The sequence below is a fragment of the Lichenostomus cassidix genome, chromosome 7, assembly GCF_008360975.1.
Source record: "Lichenostomus cassidix isolate B80296 chromosome 7, HeHo_3.0, whole genome shotgun sequence".
Taxonomy (NCBI): domain Eukaryota; kingdom Metazoa; phylum Chordata; class Aves; order Passeriformes; family Meliphagidae; genus Lichenostomus; species Lichenostomus cassidix.
Genome location: NC_139488.1, coordinates 32,734,458 through 32,748,696, shown reverse-complemented (window position 1 = coordinate 32,748,696; position 14,239 = coordinate 32,734,458). Strand labels below are relative to the sequence as shown.

At 40.9% G+C, this 14,239-nt stretch overlaps 1 protein-coding gene across 1 annotated transcript in view; it reads left to right on the top strand.

Annotated features, from left to right (window-relative positions):
- Nucleotides 1-14,239, top strand: part of LOC146434925 (von Willebrand factor D and EGF domain-containing protein-like) — a 165,152-nt gene that overhangs the window by 86,753 nt on the left and 64,160 nt on the right. The window contains exons 12-16 of the mRNA XM_085066542.1: nt 1,540-1,676; nt 2,744-2,899; nt 7,261-7,365; nt 10,108-10,222; nt 13,124-13,374. Of these exons, the coding sequence (XP_084922668.1) occupies nt 1,540-1,676; nt 2,744-2,899; nt 7,261-7,365; nt 10,108-10,222; nt 13,124-13,374 (764 nt within the window). The remainder of the gene's footprint in view (nt 1-1,539; nt 1,677-2,743; nt 2,900-7,260; nt 7,366-10,107; nt 10,223-13,123; nt 13,375-14,239) is intronic.

Here is a 14,239-nt window from a genome sequence, read left to right as displayed (position 1 = left end):
AAAAGCTAAAAGCATTTCAGAAGCACAGGGGGCAAAAAAAGTCTTTCCACTATTTTTCATGTTTATGTTGCTTTCCTTCCTTTCTCCGAAAAAACAAGAGCCATGCAGCTCTGTTGTCACAGGCTGCAGTCTGGTGGGATGGCAGGGTTTAAACAGCATTTTTCCTAATTACAGCCCAAATGGCACAGCCCTAAAGCAACAGTGAGGTGCTGGGGAAGGTATCAACTCATCTTAGGGCATTTTGCCCCTCAAATCAGAGCTGAACTAATGTACCATTAAAATATTAGGCGACAGAGAGCTCCTGTTTCAGCTAAGCTGCAGCTCAGAGAAAATGGATGGGCAATAGTGCTTTGCCAGAGCAGCAGGGATGGGGCAGGGGAGAGGAAGCTAAGCAGGGATAACAGGTGGAACTCCACTCTGATGGTGAGGAACATCCCTCCCAGGGCTCCTGGTCATGCTCCTGCTATTAAATGTTGTTCAGGAGACAAGAAGAAAATGTTCTGCTTTGTGTTACTTATCATAGTGGCTTCTCCTGACCACTAGAACTACAAATAGTATAAACAAAAATACGTAGCCATGATCCTAACCAGCTGCTATTATTGATGTATGATTTTGGAGACATTCTGAGTGTTCTGCTTCCCAAGAGCTAATGCAAATATCTATAAAATTATATTTTTTCTTAATTAAATATGTGAATGCTGACATCCAATGGACTTGCATTTTTCCTCTGTAGAAATAACCCCAATGTAAAAGCAATGAGCAATTTTAAACAGTGAATACCTAAAGTGCAACAGAACCCAAATGAAACTTTGCCTGAGAATCATAAAACATTTTAAAAACAGTAATGGGTGAAAGTCAGCCTTGTAAGGGGGGCAGCACAGTCTGTACATCACTTAAGCTCTACTTAAGGCCTCAAAAATTTAAGTGAAATTTAGCAGGTGCATGACCTTTGTGCTGAGTGCAGAGCTGAGTGCTACCATTAATGATTTAACCCTTACAAGCTTTCCTTTGAGCTTCTTTTTACTGTCTCCAAAGCTCTGAAAAAAATCCAAAAAACAAAAAAAACCCCATAGGGCTGCCTTTTACCCTGCTTTTTAAAACTACAAGGAGCCTGGTGGCATGGTCATCTTCAGATATTTTCTCTTATTGTTCCCACGGTTCTCTGCTCTATGGCATGAGGTCTTGTCCTCTCAGCATTGTTCCCATCCCACTGCCTGGCTGAGCAGAAGTTTTACCCCTAGAGACCTTTAAACCCAAAGCCCCAGCTTCAGTGAATTGATTCAGGAGCCCTGACACTCACTAATACATCTTGCAGCACTGGGTGCACAGGACAATATTTAATGGAGCTTTGCTGCTTCCTCTTCTGACAACTCCTGTTTCTCTGGTCAAGAGAAATCCACAGGGAGGCAAGGAAGACCCTTAGGGAAAAGATGAAACCACAACAACCAGGAAGGACTACAACAAAATCTCTGATAAAGCAGAGCAGAACAGCATGTAAGTGTTGCTCTCTAAAGCTTTGTGTCTATCTCACCCTTGCAGAGCAAGCCTTGGAGATCACAGCCTTGGAGAACGGTGGGCTCTGCGATGTCCGAGCCTCGGACTGCACCAGGATCCGTGTGTTTGGCCTTGGGTTCCAAGAGTCTCCCCACCTGCACTGCCAGGTCACCAGGCTAATTGTAAGCAGCCTCCTGTCAGCCCCTAAAATAGATGATACAGTCAAACTTTGGCATGTTTATGTAAATTTTTTTTTACTCTGATCAGTGCTGTCTTCTCTCAGTGCCGCAGTGGGTTACAAACACCTTCCAAGCTCATTTCCAGTGTGTGTGATGTGAGTGAGGGGAGCTGAAGAGGCTCAGACCTTTCCAGGACTGATTCCCCAGAAATGCAAAGCTATGAGTTCTTGCTCGTTTTCTCTGTGGAGTTTTGTTTGACTCCTGTTTGGTTCAGCTGCGCTGTAGTCCATTGAAGCTTGAAATCACAATATTATTTCTCATTTTGTACATCTGGAAATAGTACACTTGGTTGTTTTTCTAAACACATTTAAATGCTAAGTTTTATGGTTGAATATAAGGTTTCCTCAACACAGTTACAGAGGCTCTAATTTGAATTTTCTTAGTCATAGTTCAACACCAAATCAGAAGTTTTGATGAGCATCAAACCCATCTCTTATGCTAGCACTGTAATTTTATCATAAACATCTATACACAGGCAATGCTGCAACTGAGTTATTTGGTGGATCAGCATCCTCAGATATGAAATGTTTGATTAAAGTCATAAATCCACCTCAGAATAGACACTCAGCCTGACTCCCAGGCAGTGCTGGCATGCTCACAAGGCACAGCTGAGATTTGCTGTGCCTGCTTAGGGCTCTGCAGGCTCTTACCAAGTTGGAATGTTTTGTGCAGCTGATCTAGAGGAGGAGCTGACACCACCTTCAAGGAGCCACGAGCTGGCTGCTGAGCTCCAGGAGCAAACACAAAGTTTGTCTCTTTTATCACCCAATCTCATCCCAGCTGCTTATCCCAAGTGCAGACCACAGCACTTCCTAAATCAATAGACCACCTGCATGTGTGGCTAAGCATGTCTTCCCCTTTACTGTAGCTATAGTAACAGCATGATTTCTTTTAAATAAACCACCTAGGAATGCCTGATGTTATTGATTAGAAATATAAACACATATTGACAGCTGGAATTTCTTTATAAGAGCCTTCAGTTTCTGCACTCTTCCTCCTTTTTACTGTAGCATCTTGATGGTGAATGGATATCAAGAGAACAAGAAAGCACCAAAGCAGATTTTCTGAGCTCTGAGGCTGTTGACTGCCAGATCCCACTCCTGAACATCACCGAGGCTGTGCACTTCGTGGCTGGTGATGAGCCGTTCGCAAGATGGCAAGTGAAAGTAGGAATTTTATTGTTTCTAAGAAACATTTTAGAAGGAGTATATCAGTTGTCATGGCAAATTAAAATGCAAAGCACAATTTGCTTCCTTTCAGAAATGAAAATGCCTGTAGAAATACCCACACTAATGTCATGCAGAGGAAAGAAAAAACACCCCACCAACCAAAACAATGAGCTAAACCCTGGTGTCTCTTTAGGCAATCCAAGAGTGCAAATTACAGCCACTTCTAGAGGTAATCACCTGAGATTGATGCAGTTGTACTAATCAATTGTTAATCACCAGGATTCCATTTCTGAAAAGCCCAGCTCAAACTCCTGATTAGGCAGCAAGTGTCAGAGAGCTATGAATCCCTGGATGCAGGAGCAGTGCAGGAGCAGGGCACTGCTGGCTCCTGGGCAGGCTTGAGCTGGGATGTCACAGTCACAGCCATGGCCTGAAAGGCTGCAGGAAGAAGCATTTGCAGCACCTGCTTGTTCTGGGTGCTCTGCTGCAGTTTTAGCCCCTTTTGGTCACAAAATTGTACCTACTTTCTAAATATCCTCAGGAAACCAGTTCCCTCCCGACTCTACACTCCTGCTGCTCTTGGTCTCACTCTCAGTCTGGATGGCTTTTCTCTGCAGATCAGTTTTTTTTTTTACAAGACTGAGATCTTTTAAAGGCTCTATAGCTGAGAAGAATATATTGCCATTGAAGTGAGACGGCAGATGTGCTCTGAAAATTGCAGCATGCAAAATGAAACATGTAAAACACTCCCTTCTCCACGGTATTCCTGCCTGTCCTGCACCCCAGCTGGGGACATGTGCTGCCACATGGCCTGGGGGAAACAGAGAGATCACATCTTCTAGTCAGTCATTTGTTTTAAAAAGATAGGGATTTGGGGGTTTAGGACATTAGGGTGAAACCTCTGTGGGAGCAGAGCCTGGCTGTTTGCTGCTGGAGTGGGCCTTGGGTCTTCCCTGTGCCACACATCCAGCCTGAGCCAGGAGGGAAGTTCCTCTGCTCAGGGCTCCAAAATTTCTCAAAAAAGGTATTGAACTCTGCCAGCTGTGAGATAAAATGCTGCCTCATGGTGGAAGGATCTGAGAGAGAGAGAGAGACACCCTGGGCATTCCTGGCCCAAGAGGACAGCTAACATCCTTGTATGCACACAGGAATTCCTCTCCAGTGTTCCCAGGACAGCTTCCTCACAGCACAGGGCTATTGCAATTCTGTTTGTGTTCAACTGCTGCCTTCCAGCCCTGAGGAGATCTATACCATTTTTCTCATTTTTTCCCCACAAAAACAGATACAAAAACTCTCTTTCCATGCACTAAAGCTGAAGAAAACCTCTGCACCTGTAAGCCTTGTGCCCTTTCCCTCTCCTTCAAACCCTGCAGAGGAACCAGGCTGACAGCTATGCAGAGAATGCTCAATTAAATCATCTCGGTCTGCACGTGAATCCTGGCACTCCTGTGGATCTTTTGATGAACAAATTGGGAAGGCAGAGCCCAGTGCTCAGTTTCAAAGGCAGCTGGCCTTACACGGCAGCACAGAGAGCAAAATCGTGGAGCTTTTCAAGATAAAAAATTACTTTCAATTAATTCCACAGGTGTTCAAAAATTGGTGCTCCAGAAAGTTTCTCACAAGACTTATTGCAGCATTGGTGATCTGGGTTATGTATCTATGTATCTACTTTTCAAAATGTAGCTAAAAGACTTTTCAGAACCAAAAATCAACACAATTCTTTCTGGAAATGTCACTGTTCAATATTTTCAGAATCTCTCCCCCCTCCCAAATCAAATTTCAAAGGAATCAGCAAAATTTCACTAAAGCTTTTTTCACTACCAGCATTGGGTGAACAGGAGCTCTTCTCAGCTCTCTTTCATTTTCTCTCCTCTTGTATTCATGTCTCAGAATTTGCCCATTGTTTCCATGACATGCTGCCGAATGCAGATAAGAAAGTACATGTGGCTACACCAGAATGTTTGGCGTAATTAATTGAGATATCAACATACAAACCCCTGCTTGGGCAGCAGATGACTTGAGCTGTCCAGACAGATGCCTGGGTGAAGAGGTGAAAGAGCTTGGCAAGCACTTTTCTAATTTGGAAAGCAGCTCTCTTCCTTTTCATTAAGTTGTTGCACTCATTTGTCTAGAATAGAAAAAAAAAATTGATAAAAAGACATTGAGGCAAAAACTGAATTTGATTTCAGCACATTCTATAGCTTTCATATTTCTTTTAGAAACTTTCATACAAATTCTATGTAGAGTGATGCCAATAGCCAAGGTAATTTCATGATGGTTGAAATTCCTGAGGCAGAAGCAATAGAATTCCTGATCATCCTTTCCATTTATCCAAAAGCAGCTCCTTTCCAGGTGATACCTGTGCTCAAGCAAACAAAGCCCAAATCTAAGTGGGGTTTTGGCTCTTAAGGACCAAAAAAATTTAGGGAAAGGTTTGCTCAGCTTAGTTCTCATTGAAACGTTTGTTCCACATCACTAAGGTGACTAATGGAAAAACAATTAAAATAGCTATAAACCAGCCCAATTCTAGGGACCTAAATGGATGTTTATAGTAGAATGTAGGAAAAAAATATAGACTAAAAAAATCAAATTGCAGCTGTTATATTTCATTCCCAATGCTCACTTCAGACAGAACAATTAGTGCAATTTTACAGTTTTTATATTTTTCCCTGTTTAGCCATTTCTTCACCCATCATTAGTGCACTGGTATTGAGACAACACTGGATATTCTGGTAAAAGAATAAAATTAAATGTAATGTAAATTGCATTAGGAATAATAAATTCTTAATGGAACTCTTGCTGCCACAGTCTTTCAGTGAAGAGCAGGTCTAGAGGGGGGTTGCCTGTTTCATTTTTTTCTCAAACTGCAGGAGAAACTCTTTACTTCTTTCAAAAGCATTTCTACCTGTTGTACAACACACTATAGTCTAATATGTCAATAATCTAATATTTTCCTTAAACCAATGAATTTTACTAGACCAATGAATTTTACTGAATTTTTGGACCAATTCATTTCAGTCCAAAGCAGTTATTTCACCTCCACAACTCAAAATTGTGAATATACACAAATACTGCCTGTTCCTCTCCTTGTGGTGGTTTCTCTTAGCTCACAGTGCATTTTGAGCTGAGAACCATCCTATGTGATACTGTGGGAGAATCTGCTCTATTATCTTTCATGAACTTTCAATCATTCTTAGTGAATTTATGATAATTGGTACTTTTTATGAAACTTACTAAGTATTTTTTGCTCTCTATACTTCTGTTTATCTTTGTTCAATTTAACATAATGTTCTTTCTGTGAACTGAAAGAGTTTATTGATTGAGCAAAAACTTTATGGCTTTGATCTTGTAAAAATCCCTTGTAAATGGATTTAGGATGTTTCAACTTTGGGGTCACAGGAGAGATGGAGGAGGGCTGGGTGTTTTTTTCTCAGCAAGAAGACACAGGGGTACCTGATGGATCCAAAGCAAAGACCCTGTTAGATCTGCTAAACAGCAGCTTTATTTTGATTGTGAGCAGACAAAACCTGAAAAATACCTGGCAAAAGGCTTTTGCTTTCCTGCTGGTTGTCATCCAGAGCCTGGCTTTCCCCAGGGTCTTGGAGCGCTCTTTAAGTTCACACCTCTCAAGAGATCTCACAAAGCTTTCTCCAAAGCTAACCCTTTCCACACCTCCCTGGTATAATTTCATTTCTATTGTGGAAAAATTAAAATATAAATTTAATCAACTCTTCTGTATTGTGTAAGATTTTATATCCTTACATTAAAAAGCCCATATTCAAGGGTTCTGAATTACCCACAAGTGCCCATTATGAGTGGGACAGATGACTGCTCTAATGTACTTTCCTATAGAAATGAGAATGTTGCTCTCTCATATGGTCCACCATTGCATATTTTATAAAGCTAATTTCAAACAAACCTATATGATACACATTCTTTTCCTTTTTTTTTTTCTCTTTCAGCCCAAGGATTTTACTTACTGATTTGCTATTAGTAAGAAAGTGGTCCTGAGCTCCAGCCAAAAATCTTAATTGTGTTTCACAGCTCCTTGAAATTCCCCTTGTAGTACTTCAGTACAGCTTCCATAAGGGTATTGGAAAAAACCCCTCAGGATAAAACCTAACAGCAATCAGAAAAGCTGAATGCCAGCTGAGCCAAAAGATCTTTTGGTTATTAATGAAGAGTTTCCAGTTTGGAGCATTAAGCAATTTGTTAGCTCGCAGAGCCACTCACAAGTGGTTTAATTTATCTTGCTGGCACCCATCCAGTTCAAGGGGCAGTGGTATGTGCTCCACAACGAGCAGACAGTCTCCATATGGAACATTATTACTTATAAAGATGATTTTTGTATCGTTTAGATCACTAACGATGGCTTCCAGTACAGTAATTCCAGAGTGCTGACCCTGTACGACGCGGTCTGCCAGCTCTGCCAATTCCATCCGACCGGACTTTGTGAATTAAAGGTAATTTAAAGATCATAAAGGTTTAATACGGATCGTTCATCTCTTCCTTAGCCCTCTCCCTCCCTCTGATGTACTGTGTGTAATAACTGCTCTGGAAGAGGAAAACCCATTTCACAGATCAGCTGCACAGCCTAACTCTTTGCTTTTCTCTTTCACAGTCTCACGTCTGCAATAGTTTATTTCTTTCTTTCATTTACGTGGGGTATGAACACCTGATAGAGCATGCTTTACGATGGCCCTTCCTCACACAAACACCTCAGGAAAGCTCATGGCTGGCAATATTTATCCTTTGCAGCTGTTAGGGGGAGTAAATAAGAGTGAGGAGCCTGCCCTGAAAGGCTTAACTTCACTTCTGAAGTGTCTCTGCTATTTTCCCTCTCCCAGCCTGTTTGGTGAGGGTATATCATTTCTATTCCCATTTTCTGCCTTAGCAAGAGGCACACAAGGATCCATGTTATACAGCTTTTGTCATGTGAGAACACTCTTGAGAGACCATAAACCATTCTTGCTTGCATTAAACACTGCTAAGTATAAACATATAGTATTTTGACAGTTTCAAAACTGTAATCAAAAGGCTAGAGCTACGTTTTAAACTGCCAACATGTTAGAAACTGCCTGAAGAGCACTATAACCTTCTGTTTTCCTGTGGACTCATTGGTGTAACATCCCTTAAAAAGAGCTTCCCTGCTCTTTTTTCCAGGGACTAGCATTAAGCAAATTATCTGGTTTGCAGTGGGGCTTCAAAAGTTTTTTGAAGGGTATTAGGTGGGCTATTTGAACGTGCTGATCCTGCTTTCCTGCCCTGAGGCAAGTTTGAATTAATAGGAGGCCACCAGTCTGCGTTTCTATAAAATGAAGATTAATCAGGTACATCTTAACTCATTTGCCTCACTGTTCTCATTAATGCTAATGAGAAAATACAATTTTAAAACCTGCGCTGATTGCAAGTGCATGTCAGTTACCAAAATAATAATAAAATAATAATAAATGTGGCAGTTTGACCCTGACTGGATGTCCCAACGTCCCTCTGTCACTGCCCTCCTCAGTAGGGCAGAGGACAGAATGTAATGGAAGGCTCATGGGGAAAGATAAGGGCAGGGAAACCCAATACAGCCCAACTGAGGGCAAAACCACTTTAGTTTCAGATTAAAATAATTGTGTCAGAATCATTTCTTTTAAAACTAATATGAGGGGGTTTTGTCAAAAGTTTTTCTTATTCTTATGTTTTTGAAACTCAGAAATATCTATGGTCTCTCAATATGGTGTTCCCTAGGGATTATAGTAATTTCTGTTCTAAGAGGCTTCAAGGGAATATTTGCACCAGGCTTCCAATTGCATCAGACCACAGTCTAATTACCCCTTCTACATTACTCTGCAACACCTAAATTGCTTTCAGAAAAAGGTGTTTCAATTAGGGGACATTTTCTATCAGGCCATTTCACATTCTGTGTTTTTTTATGGAGCCCATTCTGTACCACACTATCACATCAGAAAAAAAAAAAAAAAGCATCTTTTTTTCATCAGAGCATCAAGCCCTTGAAAGCAACACTGTAATAAAATCTAATTAACATCCAGGTTTCAGTGTTGGACATCTGTCATGTTCTATCATGTTGGGGCCATCATGAGAATGTTTTTTGTTTCTCTACCTCATCCATTACTCTCAAAGTGGCATTATTTAAAATACTGACCAATGCAGTTTGCAAAGAAGTTTGAGATACCAGTAAAGCAGTAGAGAGAAACCACAAGGCCAGTGAAAGGACACATGCCAGTCTCAGGAAAGCAAAGGAAGGGAAAGGAAAAATGTGTTTGGTCTTGGTAGCTTCTCCCTCCTGTGGCAAGGACATCCTCCTCATTCCCAGAAGGACTCCATGTTTTTCTGGGAATATGCATGGTCAGATAAAGTCCCACCTGCCCTTGTAGCTCAACACTGCCTACCAGGATGAACTCTGCCCAAGGACCTTCTCATGGGTTGGATCTTTAACTACATCTGTGAATTCTGTCCCTGTGCTCATGCTCAGACAGCCCAAGTGTCTTCAGCCCACGTGGAACCCACACAGCCTCTCTGGCCCTGGTGAGCTCCCCAGCTGGGAGAGGAGCAGGTCAGCCAGAGGCTGCTATGCCCACAGTGCAGCATCACAAAATGTCTTTTGGGATGTTCTGCTCCTCTGAGGCACCATGGATGGGCTTAGCTGTTATCTACAGCTGTCTCATGGGAGACTGAACCCTAATGTGCTCCTTTATTCTGCTTTTATAGCATTGCTTTTGCATATATTTATGAAGAACTCCAGGGTTCCAATATTTCAAATAGAGCTTTTGTCTAGTCTTGGTTTTTGTGAGTCTCGTGGAGCTCAACTTCTACAGATACCTGATATCATAGTAACAGTCACAGCTGGGAATAATGACCACAAACACCTCATGAGTGTGGAAATGGGAAAAGAGTCACATTTTGTTGCATCCACCATCCATCTGTGACAAAGCAACCCCACATTGCCTAAGCTAAAACATTTAAAGATACAAGGATCTCAAGCTGAAACTGGAAAACTTCCACGGCTTGTTTCCTCACTGTAAGCAGAAAGCACCAACATTTAAATTGCTACCTTTTCATTGTTTCAAGAAACAAGTGGATTTGTGCTTATATCCAGAAATTATTGATTGCTAATTTCTTATCTTTTCTATTCCTTTTTTTTCATTGCCTTCTCCTCTGACCCATTTTTATTTCCCCTTTTTTTTTTTTTTTGGCAGGAAAATACTTGCAATATAGATGGACTTTGCTATGGAGGAGGAGAGTCAAGCCCTACCAGTCCTTGTCTTCTCTGTGAACCTGATATTTCCAAGTTCACCTGGTCTGTTAATGAAAGTAAGACAGGAGTTTCTTTTCTAAAATTTAGAAGCACTTATCTGGGAATTTATGACTCATTTTATTAAATATATCATTCCTCCATTTATGTAACCTGAATCTATCCTGTGTAGTGCACAAGGACTGTTTGCAGTGGAAATAATTGGGTGCACCAGAAATGCAGACTCCACTGCATTCACTGTGCATCTTGTTCTGTCTGAAAAACCTTTGATAAACCTCAAATTAATAAATGAAAAAAAATCCCTGAAAATTAAATTTTGATATGCCAGTGCCCCATGCCTGTCAGCTAAAGGTGATGAACCCTAAATATCTCAGTCAGCATCTCACAGGTACAAATCTTTAAAGAAGCAATTTGGAGAAAATACTGTTTTTAAAACACTAGTGTATACTTTTGGTGTCTGGAAGAATTGCTTCCTTTCGCTGAGCCAAATCCTACAAAATGCCACATATCAGAGCCTGGCTTGGCAGGGAGTCCAAGTGACAGGGATCAGCCACTCATTACCTCCCTGCCACAGAACCCACAGGCTCATTCTGCAGCCCCCCAGGCAGGGGGTGTGGAGAAAACTGCCTTTTGAAGCATCTCCTGAAGCTGAAGACTTAATCATAGTTTTTTCATGGCTTCATGCCCAGTGTAAACAACAATCACCTCTTGCCCCAGCTTTACAGACAATTCCTGTTTCCAGCAGCATTATCCTCACTGCCCAGCTCCTCCCTCACATGAGCACACTTGCATCTGCTCAATATAAAGCTGATATTACTACTTTTATGTAGATCCACATGGTGCTTCTAGGAAGAGTTTCTCTGCACTTTTAGATTTTGTAAACACAAATTACAGGAAGGTATGTGAGTCACAGGACCAGTCTGCTTTGTTTGTTTGCAGTTTTACAATGTCCCAAGTGCTGGCCAACTAAAAATCTCTCTGGATGTCACTTGGATGAGTAGTTAAAATGCCCAAGGGTAAGTCAGACCTGAAGAAGAGCTTGTACACTTGAAAGTTGTGTTTTCCCCCAGGAAAATATTTAAGTCCAATGAGGGATATTATCTGTGACTCACAAACCTTGCCTCCTTTCTGTCATAGAATCACAGAATGATAGAAAGGTTTGAAGGGTTTGAAAAGGACCTTAAAGATCCCACCTGGCCTTCCTTTGTGTTAGCCAGAACAGCAGCACCCCTTGGGATGAGCTGATCCTGAGTGTTACACAGACTCATGAATAATACCAAGACATCTCGATTTTAAAATTCAGGAAATGGTTTTAAAAGTAAAAACTGCATTTGTTTGGAAATTTGTGTAAGCAGAAGTGATTTGGGAACTCTGAAACACACTATGATTCACTTTTTAATGATGTCAAAATTTAAAAATATTTAGAAGAAAGGGTTTGTCAGAGCTGTTTTCAAAAGTGTGAAAACTTCTTTAAAAGTTCTGCAGTTATAGGGAGTGTGTATATATATTTACTGGATGGCAAGCAGATCTCTGTAGAATTAGAAACACTCCTCCACAAACTCCTTTCAGAACATCTGATTTTATGTTATTTTGTGCCTACCATTTCCACTTCCCATCCATTCAGTTAACACCTTTGTGTTTACCCATAAATGCATACCCAGCATCAATATTTCATTGATTACTTTGGGCACAACTTTTATGGGCTCCATGGCTTTAGTGTTTGGGAAATAAAAGGCAAATGAATAGATGGAAGCTTTCAACAGTTATGCCAGGACAATCTGCTGGACAAGCATTTTAGAAAGCTCTCATAGCACAGCAGCAATAAAGGAGACACATATTTAAATAATTGCATAATATAAGCTGTGCTATGGAAAGCAAAGTTGGATAAAAATTATATGCACCACAAAAAAAAAAAACAACCCTAATGATGATTTCCCATGAGCATAATGCAAGGAGTCCTTATGAGAAAATGTATTTAGTTCATAGTGTTCATGTATAGTTTAGAGTGGCTTGAAATTAATCCTCAGTATTAGAAATGTGCTGTAAGTTAAACATAACTATGGTCAAATTACATTGTGAGAAGATTCCTTTAAATATCAATACCTGTCAATTTGCACTGCTGGTTAAAGAGGGAAGATGCCTTGAGACTGAGGAGGCTTAGGACATGCAGATGAAATTCCTGGCCCCGAAAAGAGCTGCTGTCACCTCAGGCTACTCATCTGATCTTACTTTTCCTTGGTTTCTAATGATAAAATGTAATAATTTTCTCAACCTTGTCCTCCTTACCTATGCACATTGGAAGTATCTTCAGGTAGCATTTGTCTTTTGCTGTTAAATAGCCTGGTAAAATGAGGGGGCTTTATCTTCATTAGGGAAATACTGAATGTCAACAGCAACACCACAAATAGCAGTGCCAGTGGTGACATGATACACACCACTGTCACTGGGGATAGAGAGTCTCAGCATCACTGATGGATCTCTGCTGGCACTGAAAAGACCTTTGTTCCTGATGAAATGTCCAACTGGATTCAGTCAGACTGCTCGGGCTTAATTACTCCTCATGGGTAAAGGCAGGAGAGTCTACTCAACAGAAGAGTTACAATTTATTTTTCCCTCTGATGTGCCCGCCCCATTCATTTGTCATTCAGCAAGAACTGGGATCAGGGGGAGGCTATAGACATTATATATTATTCACTCCATATACCAGAGAGCACATCAAAATTAATCAAAGTGCAGGATGGGAAAATTCCATACACGGCATCAAAAAAAAGGGGGAGGAAAAAGGTGTTCCTTTTGGTAAAGCCATTTGCTGCCTCTAACACCCATATCACTTCCTCCACAGCCTCTGGGTATGTTCTGTAGGTTTTCTTTGAGAGCATTCCTTCAAAGACTCACTCTGAGAATCTTCACGTGGGACAAACTGGAGTTTGTGTAATCATGGTTTCGTTTTTGCTGTTTAGACAACCTGCCTCCTGTGCTCCAGGCCCCCTCCAGCCAGCTGCTGACATTTATTGGTGAGAATTTTGTTTACCAGCTAATAGCAGTGGACCCAGAAGGGTCAGCTGTGCTATTCATCTTGGAGGCTGGGCCACGGGATGCCAGGCTCTCTCCTGCTGGCCTTCTCATCTGGAAAGTTGATTCAGAAGAAACACAAACCTTTGAATTCACCATCTCAGATGAATGCAATGCACAGAGCAGAGACTCTATTGAGGTAAGGGAAAAAACACTTTAAAGGATAAACAAAACAAACCTGTTTGTCATGTCAACGCTATTGTGCAATTGTCATCAGAGCTAATCCTTTGTTTCTGTCATGAAAAACAAGGCTTCAGCTATTTCCTCATAAGGGTATAATATCCAGCACAGCAATAATGATCAATTAATGGAATAAATATCTCTGAGAACATAGAAACTATATATACAGGGAACAAGAAAGAGTGCTATTGATTGCTGTTTGAAAGAACATTCTTGCAGAGCCTTTTAATGGTTCATTAATCTGCTTTAAAATTCACATTCTGCATCTGGATTGCACAAAAAAAGCATATAACATAAAAGACCAGGCTTTAGCTATAAAAGGGAGATTATAACTCATTCTCAATGATATTTTTAGAGGATGTCTTGCTCTTATGTCATTACTCCACACTCTAAGTTTCTTGGCAGAGCTTGTGCATTGCTTTGTCTTTATTGTATAGGCTAACATTAATCCTCTGATCGGATGAGCTAATAAAGCAGGATGCAGACTCTTGACATAAGAACAGTTTTGTGAAGAAAAGATTTTTATTCTTAGAGATTCCTATTTTTACTCATTCAAACCACAAAATACCAATCTGCAGAACCCACACAGCAGAGGGGAAATGGGAGCCTAGATATAGTTTTAATGGAAATATTTCAAACTAGACCCGTGTTATCTCGGGGAGATAATGCAGAGCTTTGAGTCTGTTGAAATGCAGTTCTTGTACATACGTAAAATACAACCATGGATCTCCCTTCCCTGAAGAGAGAGACCAGATAAGGAATGCCACAGTCATGTTCCTGCCTGGGAGCCATTTGTAATGTGAAAGAGTAAGGTGGGCAGGCAG